At 46.7% G+C, this 20,362-nt stretch overlaps 1 protein-coding gene across 1 annotated transcript in view; it reads left to right on the plus strand.

The window, feature by feature from the left end:
* The window catches only part of ttc27 (tetratricopeptide repeat domain 27), a 161,702-nt gene that overhangs the window by 27,181 nt on the left and 114,159 nt on the right, over window positions 1-20,362 (plus strand). The window contains exons 6-7 of the mRNA XM_083650706.1: window positions 13,036-13,194; window positions 13,421-13,560. Coding sequence (XP_083506832.1) covers window positions 13,036-13,194; window positions 13,421-13,560 — 299 coding nt within the window. The remainder of the gene's footprint in view (window positions 1-13,035; window positions 13,195-13,420; window positions 13,561-20,362) is intronic.

Below are 20,362 nucleotides of genomic sequence, written 5' to 3' on the forward strand. Positions count from 1 at the left end.
GCCTTTTAGACACAAAATGTCGGCCGGGAAAAAGGCTCTTTAGCTTCTGGGTTTAGGATTCAGGCAGTCGAGCTAATCGGCGCCTTTTTGTGCGGGACTAAAGTTTGAACCGTCTGTGCACCGGGTGCCTGAATACTTTTAGATGTTTGGGGGGCGTTTTGCCTTTATTAGATAGGACCGTCGGCAGAGAGAGGGAGAGGATGACATGTGGCAAAGGACCGCGGGTCGGATTCGAACCCGGGTCGGCTGCGTGAAGGAGTAAGCCTTTGTGGTACGTGTTCTACCAGGTGAGCCAGTCCTGAAGAAATCGGATTTGCCTGCGGTCTGAACAAAGCCATAGAGTCAAGGCTGGAATTATCCTTAAACTGATGAGCGCCTCATGTCCTTGGAAGTTGAAAAATGAATTAAATCTACTACAACAAAGGAAGAATCTGGAGCACACAGGTCACTGGTGAGAAGGTTTCTTTAATAGGCTAAGTGCACCAACGTTTCGACGCAACGCGTCTTCATCAGGGTCATGTTTTGACCCTGATGAAGACACGTTGCGTCCTCCTGTTCTGAGAAGCACGACCTCCCTCTGTGGGGGAGCTGAAGCGTTCCTATATCAGAACATGGTTCAGGTGTACAATTCCATATCCCATTTAAGGAAAGATGAGCTAAGGTGTTGTGACAGCAGGGCGACAGATGGGCCGACCACCTGAGGAGAGTTGAACTTCCTGCTCGTCCAGGTGTCCCTAACCTTAACAGACGTCTGCTTTTTTCCATGACTCTGCTGTTCTGCATTTCCCCACCAATCAGCATCTACACTCTGCCTTTCCCCACCAATCAGCATCTACACTCTGCCTTTCCCCACCAATCAGCATCTACGCCTTTCCCCACCAATCAGCATCTACACTCTGCCTTTCCCCACCAATCAGCATCTACGCCTTTCCCCACCAATCAGCATCTACGCCTTTCCCCACCAATCAGCATCTACACCTTTCCCCACCAATCAGCATCTACGCCTTTCCCCACCAATCAGCATCTACGCTCTGCCTTTCCCCACCAATCAGCATCTACGCTCTGCCTTTCCCCACCAATCAGCATCAACGCTCTGCCTTTCCCCACCAATCAGCATCTACGCTCCGTTTAACACATTGACTGCCAGCCGTTTTTTTTTTTGCTGTAGGTAGCTTCGTTTTTTGAGGATTCTGGCTCATTTTAAAAGAGCCGAGGATTCTTTTCTGCTTGGAGTTTGTGAACACAAAGTTCAGAAAAGTACTAATAGAATGTGTGCTTTCTCTGTCTAAAAGAGTTAGTTTGTAGAGTTAGTAGTTATGTAGATATTAGCCGTTGAGTACAGCATGGTTTCAGCTGTCTGAGAGTGAAAGCTGAGATAATCGCAGTTTTGTGAAATTCAATCAAACAGGCAGAACAGTCACTTTAACCATTTATTTTTGGCATCAGTGAGAGATCAGACATCCAAACAATATAGTTCCGAACGCCCTCTCCTTCAACTCCTCCCTCCGTGGGCGTGTCTAGTGGCTTTCAGCCTGCGTTTGTCACAAGCGAGTGGTCTGCTGCTGCTGCTGCTGCAGCGAGTTCGAGCAGCCTCCCTCCCTGGCAGCGAGTTTGAGCAGCCTCCCTCCCTGGCAGCGAGTGTGGATAGGTCTCACTCGTCTCTTGGGTTTGAGAGCCCCGATGAAGCCCCGTGCCACTCTAGGCTTATGCAAATTTGCAATCCCCCGTGTGCTGCTGCTGGCGCGGCCCGAGAGCGGCGAGTCTGGTGACTGATGACTGTAAAATCGGCAAGCCATTTCCTTGAGAATGGAGGAAGCAGCCGCGGGAGGCGGCTGCTTTTGGTTGACTTTCTCTCTGTCGGGAGGGCACCGTCGCCACCTAGCTGGTCGGTAAAATAGATTATACACATTCAATACTTCCAATATCTCCATAGGAGACGCGGGGGGCATTGATCCACGTAGCACCGTCAAAAAAAAAAAATCGACGTATTAATACGTCAATGGCAGTGAACCGCTGGATTTTTTTTGACGTATATATACGTCAGTGGCAGTCAACGTGTTAATTAACCGCTCGTTCAGTATTCTTCTCTCCTCCTCTCTCACGTATTCAGCTTAGTCAGATTTGGAACGTTTGCCATCAGAATTAAAGAGTGCAGTATTAATGTTTATGCTTTATTTCATTATAATAAGGATGTTATGTTGATGTTTTCTCATACTTTTTTTTCCCGTCGCCATCGAAACATTTCCTTCTTTGAGAAGCAAAACGTCCTTTTGCTGTGCGTTCCTGTGTGTTCACCTGCCAGGCTGCCGCGGCAGTAATAGCAATTTCCCCTCCTTCTGAACTCCTTCGGCTCCTCGTCCATCTTCATTGGCTCTTGAACGTAGCTTTCTTTCTTTCGCACGTTGTTAGACTGCTTTTGAAAATGGCTCTGATGTTCAGCTTAGCTTTTACCCGGCTCAGTGTGCATCTGTCTACCATATTATCCTGTCAGCGTGACACTAGAGACTTTATTTATTCGTCAAACACTACAATACAAATGCATTAACCTTGAATAAGTCCTCGCTTCTAATGTCACTGGAGTAGTTTAAGAATGAGAACATGGATTTAAAAGCAGTTTGGAGTCTGTCTGAACTTTTGAGATGATGAGTACATGAGAAGGCCGGTCACTCAGTCGTAAACCTCGTTGGTGGGGCTTATCATCTATTGATTGATGTTATCTTCCAACAGCAGCACCGATAGCTAAATGTGAGGCAAGTGCTCTGCTTCTGACTCCCCCTGAGGAGTTCACTGAAATCCACAGGACTTCACTACTATTGAGAAGTCCTATTCGCTATAATGCCGCATTTCCACCGGCGGTACCGTCTCGCCAATCTTCTCCAGTGTTTCCCCTACCGTTCTACAGGCCTGGCGGGCCCGCCAGGCCTTTTTTCTTTTTTTTTTATAATTCTGCTCCCCCCCAGCGTGCGGCACTGTTCCAAAACGTGTCAACGTGTGTCGTTGCCTGGGAAACGCACATCCCATAATACAACTGTTTGCATCGCATGCCATAATAGCATGATGATACTTGGGATGCCATTGCCAACATAGATGCGAACAGGTTAGCTAAGAGTTTAGCGTCACCAGCGAGGAGGCCCCCACCGTTGCGGTCGCGGTACGTTTCGATAATCCCTCCAGGCCTGACATTTTTTTTCTAGGGGGAAACACTGTGATGGTCTTAATTGCTGATGTAGGTCATTTCATTACATTATACATTACATGTAGAGGCTACATGTAGAGGCGTCAGCATTTCATAACCAGTTACCTTGTAGGGGCTGTATGGACAAGCAGGGTGGGTATAAAAGGCATCTCTCCTTGCTGTGACTATTGATTTACACAGCACAGTTTCACAGCACGGCATTTTCATGCGGCGTCGCTATGACGACCAGTTGTGCGGGTGGGCACATTGGGGCGTACTATTTGGGGTGGAAAACCAACAGGTACTACCAAAAGAGAGTCGAGCCAAGGCGATGCTATATGCCATACATGGGCAAACTACGGCCCGCGGGCCGCATCGCACCACCTGTGTGGCCCGCGATGGAATTGCAATTTTTTTTTTTTTTTTTTTTTTTTTTTTTTTTTTACACAGTGCACCTGAACGCAACATGCAAGATACCCGCTGAATAAGTGTCCAAATGTTCATGTCATTCTGGCCAATACTCCACTTCTGTTATAGCATTTCAGTCTGGAATATGGAATATCTTTCAATAATCTTTATGACTAAAAAGCTACATTGAATTAGAAATTTAAATAATTAACTCATAGGTTTTGGATTTATTTAGCTTCAAGACTGCATTTTTGTTCGTGTGACCCTCAACACAGGCTTTGATCATCCCGGGCCACTTACTGATACTTATGCTTAAATTAACACACTCATATTCTGATTTATTTCAAGAAAAACATTTTGGGCTAGTGGAAATTCTAATTGGCTGGTAACTTTAATATCTAGCAGCCATATTGGCAGGTGGTCAAAAAAGTTAATTTCAAGCCCTGAGAGCAGGTGGTGACATAGGAGTGAATGAGAAAAGGATGAAATATTGGTGGTTAAGACTGAATAATGACATCACAACTGTTAATTTAAAATGAGTTATTCCTCTAAACGTGGCTTCAAATGCACCAAATTTTTCACGCTGGCGCCGTTCGGCCCTCAGCAAAACCTGGTAGCAAGGACATTTTTTGTGGCCCTCTCTCTCATCAAAGTTACCCATCCATGGGTTACGGCATGACAATATTTGTTCGGCCCCCGGCAACAATCTGGGTTTCTCATGTGGCCCCCCATGAAAAATAATTGCCCACCCCTGCTATATGCGGTGCCATGCATTGGAAATGTTTTCTGTCTATATATATATTTGATATTTCAAATAGAATGGAGATCTAAAATGTGTGCCGACATTATCGAGAGCCCACGTCACGCCCTCTTCCAGTTTAGGCATACAAACCAAGGGATTTCATCCGCCATTTTCTTTTTACATAGACATTATGTAAAATGCAATGCTTATAAAAAATATTTTTGCTCGGTCAAACCAAGCGATTCAGCTATGTTTAGAATCACGAGAGACCATAGAGCATTTCACTCTGACCAAAACTTAAAAACCAAAAGTTTTATCTGCAATTCTTTTAAAGGTTTTGGTCCGAGTGACATGTTCTAAGGTGATTCTATCGTGATTGTAAATATACCTGAGTCGCTATCTCGCTTGGTTTGTAAAACTATTTTTTACAAGCATTTTACGGAACGTCTATGGAGAAAAGAATGGCGGATTAAAATCCCTCGGTTTGTATGCCTAAATCGGAAGAGGGCATGACTTATTATGTCACCTCGCATTCGTCCTCTTAGGCATGGATGGAAAATGACTGACATGTCAAAAATATTGGTCAATTCTTCAAAAAATAAATATCTGGCTGCAACATGATTTAAATGCTATTATTTATTTCATACTTCATCAATAAACTCATGAAGTACATCTTTAGCACCTGTCCAAAAGACAAAGATATCATCAGTGATTCAAACACAAACGTTTAAATTTAGAATTTCTACAGATAGGTCTTTCCTCCAATCTACGCACAAATTCATTTGCACAAGAAGAAGCCATGTTACTTCCCATATTAGCTGTCCCTTGTTTTTGTAGGTAATACAGAAATGGGAAATAATTTCGATGTAATGTGCAAGTTCCAGTAATCAACAAGAACAATGAATTCCTTAAAGGTCCCAATTCGTGCAGCTGTAACCTCTTAAAAACGTGTGTCTCTGGTCCATAAAACATGATTCTGGATTAATTTGTCGAAAATATAGCAACCCCGTTTGTTGTGACGGAGTTGTCACTTCCTCATCTCGTTGCGTCCCAAGAATGGTCTGTTTCTATAATATATTCAGAACTAACAGTTCCCATTGGCCGCTGAGGGAGAGCCCGCCCCAGGCTCCCAGCGGCCAATCAGATTAGCGTCTGTGGACCAGCACGCTAGGTTGTGTCCACAACTAACGCTATCGCTAACTTAACGTTGCTACGCTAAAGAGGACATCTCAAAATGCCTAGACTTACCGAATGCACCTCCGCAGTTGCTGGATCACGTACAGTTGGCGTCGCTCCAGCTAGAAGTGTTAATTTTGTGGCTATAGACAAAATGGTGCAGGTAGCTTGTGTGAGAGAGACCCGCGCAGTATGCGTGAGGAAGCTCGTGACGTCCCAATACCCCTCTGGGCAAACGAAGCGTTTGGGGGTGTGGCTTGGAGGAGACTGCAGGGGGAAGCTGGATAGGGACAAATCCAACTGTGGCAGTTCTGAGCTTGTGACCACTCATTACAGGGAGGGCTGACAGCAGTATATATGCATTTACAAGTAAAAACAGCTTTTGCACGGAATGGGACCTTTAAATAAATGCATCATCTCCAATGAATGCATTAGTGATTTTTCTATGGCCCTCAGGTGGCCATTTTGGATATCACTGAATTAGATTTATTGTTGTCTATGTAGGCAATCATGTACTCTTAAGACGGTGCTTGCAGCCGAAATGCTCCGAGTGACTTTTCATAGAAACAGGCCTGCCGTTCTGCTCGGCGTCGACTGGAAGTGGCTTTTCAGTGACAAGACGCAGACAACGAAGGGAAACGTTTCTACTTTTTTTGAAGGCGATGTGATATTTGCGGCGCTCGTGCTTCAGAGGGTTGTGAGGTGCCACGTAACACGGATTCATCTCCGCCTCTGAACGCCACGCACGAGGAATACTTGAAAGTACCCGGGAAGGTGATGATGGACGATGGGTGGCAGGAAAACTGCGAGAGGGGGACGATCGCAGGAACCAGGAAGAAAGCCTGAAACTGAGCTGGAGAGAACAAGACGGATGTGTGGAAATGGAGAGATGGAAGGCTGTTGATTTTGAAGGGGTACAGAGACGGGCGAAAAAGGGTTGTATTTGGTGGGACAAGGGGAAGGTTTGCGAAGGACATGTGGGGATGGATGTAGCAATTCCATACATGCATTATGTCATATATCACACTAGAGACGCATATTCCAAACCCCCTGCACACTGCGTGGTTATTCCTGGGCAGCTAGGCTCTAACCATGTCTACCACTGTTGGCTTGAAATCCATCGCTGAGACTAGATTCTACACAGGAGATAGGAGATGTGTACGTGTATGCGAGTGTGTATATGCGTCTGCGTCTACAAGTCTCTCTCCCTGCCTCCTCGTGTTCTCTCCCCCCCTCCACTCTCTCCCACACACACATCTTTCACTTGTATGCCTGCCTGCCTGCCTGCCTGGGAGAGTGTGAGCTCCTCGGTGTGTAAGTCCGTGTCCTCGGCGCGACACAATTTGTACGGGAACACGGCACCTCGGCTGGCACCTCGGCATTTCTGTCTGGCGCTCCTGACGGCAAACGGTGAGGGGGGCAGTACCCTCTGCTGCCACCGGCTCATTCTGACGGGCAGGCTCATTCGCGCTCCGGGCCGGAGGGAGGGCGGGCGGTAATTAGGCGAGCGGAGAAGCGGAATGTCAGGCGGGTGAGAGTCCCTCCCTCCCTCCCTCCCTCCCTTCCCACTCCATCGCTCAGAAAGAAAGTTGGCTCCTACCTGTGCCAGCTACCTTGCTTAATCACACCATAGGAGACCAACAGCCCAGATCCATATCTGTAGTCTGGAGAGGCCTCACTGTTCTGCCTGCCTCACTTTACCTCATTCACTTTGATTACCGTATTTCCTCTAATATATTGGCCCTTTATTTACCTCAACTGCAGAGGGTAGTAGGCCTTTATTGGAAGCTATTAGAGGCTTGTATTAGAGACGGGCCTTTATTTCTAATTCCCTCTGTTTGATAAGCATATTGGCTCATATTTTAGTATGAAGCCTCCTTTTCCCCCCTGATCTGCTTCTGTTGGCGTTCGTCAGGTAGCAGTCTCTATGCCTCCCTCGGTGACGTGATGTTTTCAGGTTGTACGTCCATCTGCGAAAGCGTTCCTGAGGTCTGCCGGCATCACAGCGACAGTTTCTTCCCAACTGCCATCCGCCTCTTCAACAAGACTTTATCAGCCCCCCCTGCTGAGGCTATGTGAAGAGAGAAGGCTCTTTCATACACAGATCGCGCAAAAATTGCCGTTTAGGAGTCCCATAAAGCCAGCCGCCTCGCCACAGAAATTGCTTTCACACAGAGCCAAGCAGCACGGCCACATTACCGTGCTGCGTGTACTTTCAGGTGAAATCCCCTGATCCCGGATTGAAAGGCGAGCGGAGGGATTCCCTGCTCCTCCTAGCCCAAATTAATATTTTCATAGGTTAGTGTAGCCTAGGCTACTGTATGATGAACGAATTCATTCAACAAGACTTCCCTCCTAGTCCGCTGAGCAGGGAGGATAGGTGCACTCGCATGGTGGGCGGGCAGATCGATATGGTGTCCTACTAAAATTGGAACGATACACGACCGCCCGCATATCAAACAGCTGCAGTCTGCATAACGTTCGTCGGGGGGAATAGTATAGGCTATAAATGCACATGACTACTTACCGTTAGTAGTTTTTGTAAGGGAATGCACAGAGCTGATTTTGAGAGGGAATAACCTCAGACCAACTCGCCACAGACAGCTATAGCCCTCTGAAGCTTATTATTATATCCGTTAATTGTAGCCTTCCTACTAATGTCAACATCGTTTGAGCATAAAGCCTAACCGCACGGAGCATTCCTCCTGGCGTCCCTGCAGTCATGATTGTATAGGCTACTTTTTTTACTTTCACTCGTGCACTTTCTTGATAGGCTACATGAGGTGATTTCCCCTGTAATTTTTTTATGAATGAGCAGACCATTCGCACCTTTTCCGGCTCGCTGCGACAACCTTTCAAGTGGAGGCGGGTTGCCAGGTAACCCGGCGCTGTTACTACCTCCCGTCGCGGGACAAAAGGCGTAAAACAATTGTCCACCAAAGCACATTCACGACTTTCACATCGGAGGCGCTAATCCTATTTTCCGTGCATTTTTCGGCTTTCAAGGCCGGTGTGAAAGAGCCTAGAGCAAATTGTTGCTTTGACTCTAGCCACCAAGGGGAAAAAAACCTATTTAGCTTTGTTTTTCTTTTAGCTGTGTTTTGTCTGAACGTAGGATCAAAAAGTGCTCTTTACAGACACAGACTGCTACTTTGTTGTTATGTAGTGTCATTACAGCCACAGACTGCTACTTTGTTGTTATGTAGTGTCATTACAGGCACAGACTGCTACTTTGTTGTTATGTAGTGTCATTACAGCCACAGACTGCTACTTTGTTGTTATGTGGTGTCATTGATGCCTCTGTCAACCCTGTCAGTGCCCCCCGCCCCCTCCACCAATTGGCTTAGCTGAAATCTGCTTTTATTCCCTGGCAAATAAGAGGCAGCGGGGCTCCGCCTTGCCTGAGGGAAAGGGGGCGGAGGGCAAGGCTTAAATGGGGGAATATTATCTCCTGTCTTTTATGTCACCACTAAGTCAGCCCTTCCCCTCTCTTCAAGGATAGCCTTCATAAGATCAGCATCACTGCTGTGACACACACACACACACACATACACACACACACACACACACACACACACACACACACACACACACACACACACAGTAGTAGAATATCTACCAGCTGTTCCCAGATCCAGTGCATAGAAAATAAAATCAACCAATCATCCTCACTGCTGCATAAGTTGTTGTTTTGGCTCACTCTGTCAATCACATAACACGCACATGTACACACTCACACAAACACACTCATTTGTACACACACATAGACATACACACACCACTACTCTGCCCACAGCAGTGTTTCCAGGATTGGTGTGGGTTGATTGAGGTCAAGCAGCAGTGCCAGTGACTTCAGTAACAGCTAAAGTCCAGATACACATCAGCCAATCCGGTTTAAATAACCGCTACATATATCAGCCAATCAGGGCTGGCAGCAGCGATGGGCAGCAGTTGGCGATCATGGCCAGCCTTCTTATTAGGCACTGCTGATACCGGCGCCTGCCTCAGAATCAGAAGACCTGGGTAGTTTAGCACGAGCAGTGACAAAGAAAAGAGCGCCACCTACAGAAACGCGCCAACAGACAATCCAAGGAAAAAGACGGTTGCCGTAACTAGTATAATCGCAGTAAGATCAGGGGAGTTCTCTGATCTCAATTGCATTAGTAGTAGCAGGGCTGGGACGATATGCTTATATCTCCCGATTCAGTCCTATCACGATACCTGGGTGACGATTCTGTACTGCGATTCTACAACTATTGCGATTCAATATTACGATTTGTTGTGATTTTTTGTTTGCTTTGTATATGAGTCATATTTCCAAAAACAATGACGGTCACATTATTACATTATTATGTCAGTCAGTCTTTAGGACTATTTCAGCAGCAGGTCTGCCTGCCACATCATTGGTATGACAGGGTCATATACACTCCCACTTGGAGAGACTTGGGCGCACTCTGCCCTTCATGCTTGCGTTCACTGTGCCGTTGGGAAAATGCTATCAGTTCATTAGCCATTGTTTACATTCAGTAGAATAATAGCGTTTGATTAATTGGTTTAGTCAATATTTTTGCACCACACAGTACACTAATTTCCATACCTGCACATAAACAACAGCCTATTTACGACTTCATTGTTGGGAGCGACCGCCGGGGTCATTATTAGAGGACGTTTAACATTGTTTGTTTAATTATCGCCGACCTTTTGAAGAGCTTTGGCACGTGGCGCTCGTGCCACAAAGACAAAAATGGTTCGTCCCTGTTGTGTTGTTGTTTAATATCATTCATAACAACACTTTCACTAACGTTAGTGGAGACCAGACTAGCTAATTTACCTGTTGGACCAGACCAGAGTAGACTTGAAGCTAAATTAACGTGGCGTCAGTAGCTCTGTCTGTAACGTTAACGAGTCTGCAAAAAAACAGCGAGTTTGACAGACAAACAAACGTTATTAGCATGCTAACACTACATAAAACAAACACAGAAGAAAGGCTAGATACGTCGGACAAGCATGTTTACCAACCGTTTAACCATTTAAATTGAAAGTAGTCGGCCGAAAACAACGAGAGGGTTTGACAGCATTTATATGACAACACGCACATTTAAACCTGCCGCCTTCCCCAAGTGGTACCCGGAAGTAAATTTGTTTACATGGTGACGTCACGGTGATTTGGTCTATTGTTCAGCGGCTAACAGAGGATGACTGGTGTGAGGGCTCTGCAGCCTACCAAGCAAACGGCCCCCAATCCATATTCCAGAGAGGAGCAGCTGGCCAAAGAGACCACACAACCCCTCTTTATGAGGCTACGTGAGGAGAGAGGCAACGGCCATGCTGCGAAGAGCATGCAGACGTGGGGAGGTTGGAGAAGTGGTTTGGAAGTGTAGGTGCTATATAATATATATATAGTTTATTGTTGGCATACGGATATGAATAAAAGATGACAAGACACCGACTTTGAGTGTTTCTCCTCTCTGCATTGTGCTCCTTGAGAATGAGCGTTGATATCGATTCAACTATAGTGCAGTGCTCGTTCAGAACGCGCCTGTGCGGAACGGGGCCGATTGCTGCTTGCAACTTTGACCCGGCTCGTGCCCGACCGTACCGCGCGGGTACCGCTGGGTTGTGTATTCCTGGTATTAATCCATACTGAGTGGGGGAAGCTGGTATGTTGATTTCTCTTTCACAGTGACTTTTTGATCGCGTATTTTTCATATTGAATAGTTAATTGATCTGTATGCATATAGCCTACAGTATGTATTTTAAGCGTCACTTCCGCTTTTGAGCAACAATGGCTTGTCGCTGAAATGTGTCTGTTGTTTGTGCTCGGTAGCTGCCCATTTAAAAAGACAAAAGGACATTATTATGAGTGTTGGATTTTCTTTCTTCATTGATATTGATCCATACAATGCTCAGACAGCAGGCCTCATGAAGGCGTTGCTACAACCCTATCAAAGTTGGCCACATTCAGTTTGACCCACATGCATGTTCAGATTAACATGGCACAGGGTTATTAATACAAGATGGCAAACCGGTTGGACATAGCTAAACATTTTATTTCCTTTTTGTTCGTAATAGTTGATTGTGAAATTGGTCTCAAATCTAATTCTGGGTAGCAGTACAAGGTCAAAAAAATAATAATAGTAAAAGATTTGGCTCTCTGGAACCTGCATATATTCTTTGCTAGTGTCAAGGTGCATCCTATCTGTACTTTTTCCAACTCTGGGAGAAGACTTTTTATTATTTTGTGTTTGTGTTTTCCCCCCACTTCCCCTAGACGTGTGTGTCACAATATCGCAAGAGGCTCGTTCCCCCCCCCCCCCCCCTAGTGTGAAATCTCCGCCGGTGAAGGTGACACCGAGCCAATGGCAGTAAATCTCTCTCCTCGCTCGCCGTGGGCGCCATCAGCCCCGCTCTCAACCACGGCCGCTTCATTACTGTTGAATGGAGGAGGAGAGCGTCTGACTAGCGATCATGAATTCTACACCGTCTCCACGTTCAGCCGGGGATCATCTCTCTCGCTCCGTGACAGGGCCCTCGACGAGACCCAACTCATAATCAGATGGGATGAAAAGAGAGCGAGAGCGCGCCAGAACGCTTAGACCCAGAGACCAAAGCTGAAGCACGACAGCTGCTCTCGTCCTCCCCTGCCACCAGCCCACCACCTAACCTGCTCTGCTCGTCTTCTCAATGTGTCACCTCAAGGTCTCGCTCCTTTGGGACGGGGCTATGAACTGCGCAGAAGTTCGAGGTTCTCAAGGATGGTGTTTTTGGGGATAACATGTTCTTGTCCCATTTCTCAGAATTTTGCTCGCATCGTTCACTGCTGAGTTAGAAAGATGTTGATTTTCTCCTGGAAACGCTTACTGCTTGTTCACGTTGCGAGCAACTTAGTTCGTGGTTGATTATATTCTGACCAATTCTGGGTGGTGGTGTGAGATGACTGATACGTTTGACAAAGTGACTGTTTTTGAGACATTTATTCCCGTCGTCTTTCAAATAAAAGTTGTAGAGAAGTGGGACATTTTACAGCTGTAGATCAACTTCTTGAACGTTTTGCACTTGCCAGGTTGTTCATGATGGTTAACTAAATCACATCGGTAGGGAAACGAGGAAGAGAGGTCATGATTTGCTGTTGAAAATTCTACTTTAGGTTTGAGCCAATATTTGATATGAGCGATGTTGCGTATATTGCGATATTTCCTGCGATATTGAATATGCAAAAAAAAAAATAATAATAAAAAATATCCGACCATGGCCGCATGTGCTGCTTAGATCACAATTGTGCTACTGTAGCTTTTAAAATAAACCTATAATCTACTAGTGGTAGGAAAGTAAGTAACAAACAAAAGTAATCATACTTGAAGTGAAAAATCTTTTTAATTAAAGGTCCCTTTTACACTGTTATTATTCTAGCCTAGAAATTTGATGTAATTTGGAAGAAATAAAATAAAATTGACTACCCCGCAAAAAAAGGAAAAAACTGATCGTATGGATTGCCTTTCAGCATAAAGGACCGTTCTTGTCTCTCCTTTCACAGTGCTGAAATGCGAGTCTCTGTTCTCGGACCACCGAAACCTGGCCATTCAGTTCCACCTGGAGTGTGTCTACGCTAGCCTGACCTACTATGAGTACCAGCCAGCCAAGGAACACATCCAGAAGGCCAAGGAGTTCTCTGGACTGGAGACGAACATGACAGGTAGGTGCTACTGTGGCAAGACCTAGACACCTCGTCTAGGAGGTCTCTTGGTTTACTAGCTGATTGGTCGCCAGCAGGCAGACCTCATCAGATGCAAGTCAACCCACAGGAGGCAGTCATTACTTTTAAAGATATTTATTGTAAGATTAAGTAGTGATAATACTTAACGCAGGAATGTACCGGTAGATGCATTAAAGGTAACTGGTTGTGTGTCTGGTCGGTCCAGGTGCCCTTGGCAAACGGACCCATTTCCAGCAAAACTTCTTGGCTCAGCTCATCCTGGAGGTCCACCGGAAGGAGGACCAGCCAGGCCCGGCTGACAGCGACCCGAGTCCCACCCCCACCCCACTGGCCTCCCTGCCTAAGGTAATGAGCTTCTGTTCATCTTGCTCTTTCCACAATCCTGGTGTGTTTAAAAGCTGGAGGCCGGTGCTTACTGTAGTATAGCCATGGGTCTTCTACACTCCAATTTTTGTTTAGCAAAGATCTGACCAGGGTCAAACACTTTGGCATCACCTTAACCTTTTCTACTGCCCACATCATCCATTAGGGGCAAATCATTTGTAATACCCAGTGTCAACAGCAGAGGGGGACGTCCTCCTCTGGACCATTAATTACATGCAGGAGGTATCTCAAGCTCATTTTGACTGTTGGCTCAATGGGCTCTACATACACTTCAGTTCACTCGATCTCCAGCTCCCTCTTCTCTTTTAAAATCAATGGAGGGGATTTTATAGTGCATTCTTGCCTGTCTACTCAGTCCATTTGTAAGGCCAGGCGTGCTCTGTGTCATCGCCAGGGTTTAAGCTTCAGCAACTTACATTTTGGTAAGGCTGCACATTGTTATAGATGTCAATTCATGATAATAGAGTAGCAAATAAACTCACAAATAGCCTCTACTTTCCCTCGCTCCCACCTCTCCTCCGCTCCGTTCCGTCCCTCGTCTCTCGCAAGTGACTTCCTGGACAGAGAGGAAGTATCGGTGAAAAAGTTTTGGGATGCGCCCCTGGTGGTCACCCAGGTAATTGGCCAGCACACCCACTCGCAAACTGCCTGTCCACATTGGAAACAGCTTGGCACCTAGAAGAGTCACTGAGAGGAAACAAACTGCTGGTCTGTCAGCTGTGCTGGAATCACAACAGAGATACACACACATGCGCGCACACACATCCGCGCGCGCACACACACACACGTGCTACCTTTTGGTCCACATCGTCTCCACTTGGCGCTGCGAGGCTCCTCATCCGCTGGCTGCCTGATCTAAGCAGACTCCTCTCAGGCCACATGTTCTTTCTTTGAGCCTCTTTGTTCCAAATCCAGTGAGGCGCCGAGCAACACCACAAGGTCACACAGCGATGTGATGTCAGGCTAGAGCCGCACCACAAGGTCACACAGCAATGTGATGTCAGGCTAGAGCTGCACCACAAGGTCACACAGCAATGTGATGTCAGGCTAGAGCCACACCACAAGGTCACACAGCAATGTGATGTCAGGCTAGAGCCACACCACAAGGTCACACAGCAATGTGATGTCAGGCTAGAGCTGCACCACAAGGTCACACAGCGATGTGATGTCAGGCTAGAGCCACACCACAAGGTCACACAGCAATGTGATGTCAGGCTAGAGCTGCACCACAAGGTCACACAGCGATGTGATGTCAGGCGAGAGCCACACCACAAGGTCCCACAGCAACATGATGTCAGGCTAGAGCTGCACCACAAGGTCCCACAGCAACATGATGTCAGGCTAGAGCTGCACCACAAGGTCCCACAGCAACATGATGTCAGGCTAGAGCCACACCACAAGGTCCCACAGCAACATGATGTCAGGCTAGAGCTGCACCACAAGGTCACACAGCAACGTGATGTCAGGCTAGAGCCGCACCACAAGGTCACACAGCAATGTGATGTCAGGCTAGAGCCACACCACAAGGTCACACAGCAATGTGATGTCAGGCTAGAGCCACACCACAAGGTCACACAGCAATGTGATGTCAGGCTAGAGCCACACCACAAGGTCACACAGCGATGTGATGTCAGGCTAGAGCCACACCACAAGGTCACACAGCAATGTGATGTCAGGCTAGAGCCGCACCACAAGGTCACACAGCAATGTGATGTCAGGCTAGAGCTGCACCACAAGGTCACACAGCAATGTGATGTCAGGCTAGAGCTGCACCACAAGGTCACACAGCAATGTGATGTCAGGCTAGAGCCGCACCACAAGGTCACACAGCAATGTGATGTCAGGCTAGAGCTGCACCACAAGGTCACACAGCAATGTGATGTCAGGCTAGAGCCGCACCACAAGGTCACACAGCGATGTGATGTCAGGCTAGAGCCGCACCACAAGGTCACACAGCGATGTGATGTCAGGCTAGAGCCACACCACAAGGTGACACAGCGATGTGATGTCAGGCTAGAGCCGCACCACAAGGTCACACAGCAATGTGATGTCAGGCTAGAGCCACACCACAAGGTCACACAGCAATGTGATGTCAGGCTAGAGCCGCACCACAAGGTCACACAGCAATGTGATGTCAGGCTAGAGCCGCACCACAAGGTCACACAGCAATGTGATGTCAGGCTAGAGCCGCACCACAAGGTCACACAGCGATGTGATGTCAGGCTAGAGCTGCACCACAAGGTCACACAGCGATGTGATGTCAGGCTAGAGCCGCACCACAAGGTCACACAGCGATGTGATGTCAGGCTAGAGCCGCACCACAAGGTCACACAGCAATGTGATGTCAGGCTAGAGCCGCACCACAAGGTCACACAGCAATGTGATGTCAGGCTAGAGCTGCACCACAAGGTCACACAGCAATGTGATGTCAGGCTAGAGCTGCACCACAAGGTCACACAGCAATGTGATGTCAGGCTAGAGCTGCACCACAAGGTCACACAGCGATGTGATGTCAGGCTAGAGCCACACCACAAGGTCACACAGCGATGTGATGTCAGGCTAGAGCTGCACCACAAGGTCACACAGCGATGTGATGTCAGGCTAGAGCTGCACCACAAGGTCACACAGCGATGTGATGTCAGGCTAGAGCCGCACCACAAGGTGACACAGCGATGTGATGTCAGGCTAGAGCCGCACCACAAGGTCACACAGCAATGTGATGTCAGGCTAGAGCCACACCACAAGGTCACATAGCAATGTGATGTCAGGCTAGAGCCACACCACAAGGTCACACAGCAATGTGATGTCAGGCTAGAGCTGCACCACAAGGTCACACAGCAATGTGATGTCAGGCTAGAGCTGCACCACAAGGTCACACAGCAATGTGATGTCAGGCTAGAGCTGCACCACAAGGTCACACAGCAATGTGATGTCAGGCTAGAGCTGCACCACAAGGTCACACAGCAATGTGATGTCAGGCTAGAGCTGCACCACAAGGTCACACAGCAATGTGATGTCAGGCTAGAGCTGCACCACAAGGTCACACAGCAATGTGATGTCAGGCTAGAGCCGCACCACAAGGTCACACAGCAATGTGATGTCAGGCTAGAGCCACACCACAAGGTCACACAGCAATGTGATGTCAGGCTAGAGCCACACCACAAGGTCACACAGCAATGTGATGTCAGGCTAGAGCTGCACCACAAGGTCACACAGCAATGTGATGTCAGGCTAGAGCTGCACCACAAGGTCACACAGCGATCTGATGTCAGGCTAGGGACGTCTCTACAGAACACTCCTTCCTTATCTTTTATCCTGAAGACAGATGTGCACAGGCTTATTTTGCCTGTGACTGTTCACTGCCTGGTCTAAAACCTATGTTCAAATATTCAGTGCATACCCCAAATTACAAAGGCTAAAGCAATTTATAGACAAAAAAAGTATCATTATTCCATCACTTTTGCCTTTCTACGGTACTGATCAGTTGCATATCTTAATGATGGAAAAGAGGGCAGAGATTATTTGTGTGACTTCTGTTACAGTCACATGTTGTTGTTGTTGTTTTTACTGTTATTTATACAGAGGGAGTCTCACTGAGAGCAATGCTCTCTTTTTCAGGAGTGCCCTGTTCACATTCACACACATTCATACCTGGAAGCTGACCAGTACAACCACAGTCTGATCTGCTGGCCACTGATCAGCTCCACTGGAGCAGTTGGGGGTTAAGGGCCTTGCTCAAGGGCACCTCGGTGGTGGTAATGAGGGAGGGGCAAGCGCTGCCTTTTCACTTTCCCCACCCAGATTTATCCTGCCGGTCCCGGGGATTGAACCGACGACCTTCCGGTCACAAGCTCGCTTCTCTAACCTTTAGCCCACCACTGTGCATGTCATATTAGTTTGGCTACACTCCATCTTCCGGGCTGGTAAAACTAGCTGGATGGAGCGGTGCTACCTCCTCCCACTTCCTTGCACTTTGCCTATGCAAGGCTTTAAGTGTGGCTTTGAGCAGAACGTGTCTGCACTCTGTCGTCATTTAATTTCTCTGGTGTCCCATGCCGTTCATCCCTCATTATCTTGTCTGTATTGCACAAACCAAGTTCCTCGCGGAAAATCAAGTCATTTGATTTGAATTGAATACGGTGAGGAGGCACTCTACTCTACCTCGCCTCATCTTGACTTCAAGTTCGCCCTGTTGTCTTATGTTCATTTTGTTATGATCGGAGAATGAGTAACTGCTGGCTATCTGATCCAGAGTAAACACTCTGGAGTTTGAATAAACCGCTTCAAACATGCTTAGTATGAACACACCTTTCCTTGGCCATTTGCGCGCTACATAATCCATTCCCTCTGCTAAAATCATTGTAATTATCATCATTATTAATCATATATACATACCGTAAATTCCGGACTATAAGCCGCACCTTTTTTCCCGTTTTTTGGCCTTTTTTGGCCCCTGCGGCTTATATAACGGTGCGGCTTATCTATGGATTTTTTCCAAAAAAAAAAAAAAAAAACTCTCTTTTTTAGCACTCTTTCTAACTATAAATCCACTTCTGTTTTAATTTCCTCTCTTGCCCTCTTTTCACCACACTGTATGACACTGTATGACACTGTGCACTGTAAAAAAGAAACACAGGTGGTGTTGTGTTATGTTGTTTTGTTGAAATGTTAATAAATGGGAGCTTCCTCAAACAGCCATCTCTTTCCCGACCATCCCCTCTGTGCATGAACCCTTACATATGGTAATTAAACATTAAAACACAATAAAAATAAATAAAAATAAAACCCATCAAAACACCCGCGGCTTATAGTCCGGTGCGGCTTATATATGTAAAAAATAGTCAACTTTGCAGGTGCGGCTTATACACCGGTGCGCCTTATAGTCCGGAATTTACGGTACACATATATGTGTGTGTGTGTGTGTGTGTGTGAGAAAGAAATTAAGGCTACGTTACGTACGTAATGTTAACCGCCAAATTAGAAAAGTCAACATTGACATCTCTGCAGAGAAATATTGAAATACTCATTACCGCTTATGATCCTACATATAACCTTTATACTCATTACCGCTTATGTTCCTACATATAACCTTTATACTCATTACCGCTTATGATCCTACATATAACCTTTCACCTTTCCTTGACAATGCATTATGGCATCCCAGGATTGTGCTGTAAAGGAATTACCGCTAGTTGCACGGCATCACACGTTTTCACTTGTTTTTCCCTCCCTCACAACTGACTTGACAGATATGGAGGTCAGCGCCGAAAATCTGATTCTCATTTAGGGAGCATGACCCTACGTTCCTCTGCCCTGAACATGACCCTGCATTCCTCTGGACCATGACCCTACGTTCCTCTGCCCTGAAGTGATGTGGAGCAAACCACTCTATCATGGCACTCTATCATCATGGCACTCTATCATGCCACTTGATAGTTTTATGGCGCTGCAGCATCAAGTGACTCCACATAGCATCCATGGCTCTTTGCAGCAGTCGGGTCTCTAAAGAGCAATAATACACCATTGATATGATATGATTTTTCCAAAGATATATTTGACTGGCATTTGGCGCTTGGCGTGAATTCAGGACGCTGGGTTTAGTTGATCCTTTGACACCTTGTCATTGAGTCTTGTTGTTGTTGCTGTGAATAATGGAGTGAACAGATGAACAGAATGCTCCCCCTGCCTCTTTGAACCAAGCGTTCTCTCTTGAAGATGCAATATACAATTCAAAAGATGGTGCAGTTTATTTACTAGGCATCTCGCGCACTCGATGCCTAGGCTCGGCCGCTGCGTGGCCTCACCTGCCCTATACCCGCACGGGTACCCTTTACACACCCTGAAGGTTTCAGCCCAGTCGCACCTAAAACGGAACTTGAAACAGACAAACATTGCCCACATAGTAAATTATGTATATATATATATATATATATATATATATATATATATATATATATATATAGATGTTTCAGAGTTGGTACTCGTGGGAGAAATGTGAATGGAGTAAAATGTTAATGTGCCACAGTAATATTTGAGAGTAAAGCAGGCATCTTAACTGGCTTTCTCATAATCACAATCAATATGTGTCAACCCAAAACCATGGATGATGAATGTAGCCAGGTTCTAAGAGTGTTGGGTTAGACTGATTTTTACAGAGTGTATATTTAGACCTGTGTACGATGCCTTTCATTTGTGTGTGGCGTCACGTGGTGACATGACAGTTGCATTATGTCAAGACAAAATAGAATATGGTCGCTCTGAAATACTCACTGTTGTTGGCATTGAGTACATCTCAATGGTGGGGAGGTGCTGCAGACAACTCCGCCCCAGTTGCTAGACTCACTCCAGTACCCAGACTTTGTCACCCACCTCATTATGAAGTGGCGATGAGAGGCCCACCACAGGGTGCTCACGCACCAACACACAGAGCAGCAGAAAAGACCAGTCGCACCTGGAAGGGCCTCACAGTGCTGTTTGGGCCTCACGGTGCTGTTTGTTGTTTGGGCCTCACAGTGCTGTTTGGGCCTCACAGTGCTGTTTGGACCTCACAGTGCTGTTTGGGCCTCACAGTGCTGTTTGGACCTCACAGTGCTGTTTGGGCCTCACAGTGCTGTTTGGGCCTCACAGTCCTGTTTGTTGTTTGGGCCTCACAGCGCTGTTTGGGCCTCACAGTGCTGTTTGGACCTCACAGTGCTGTTTGGGCCTCACAGTGCTGTTTGGGCGTAAGGGAGGTCAGAGAAATGAAGGTGTTTGTGGAGGAACT

This window comes from Poromitra crassiceps (genome assembly GCF_964638095.1).
Source record: "Poromitra crassiceps genome assembly, chromosome: 14".
NCBI classification, from domain to species: domain Eukaryota; kingdom Metazoa; phylum Chordata; class Actinopteri; order Beryciformes; family Melamphaidae; genus Poromitra; species Poromitra crassiceps.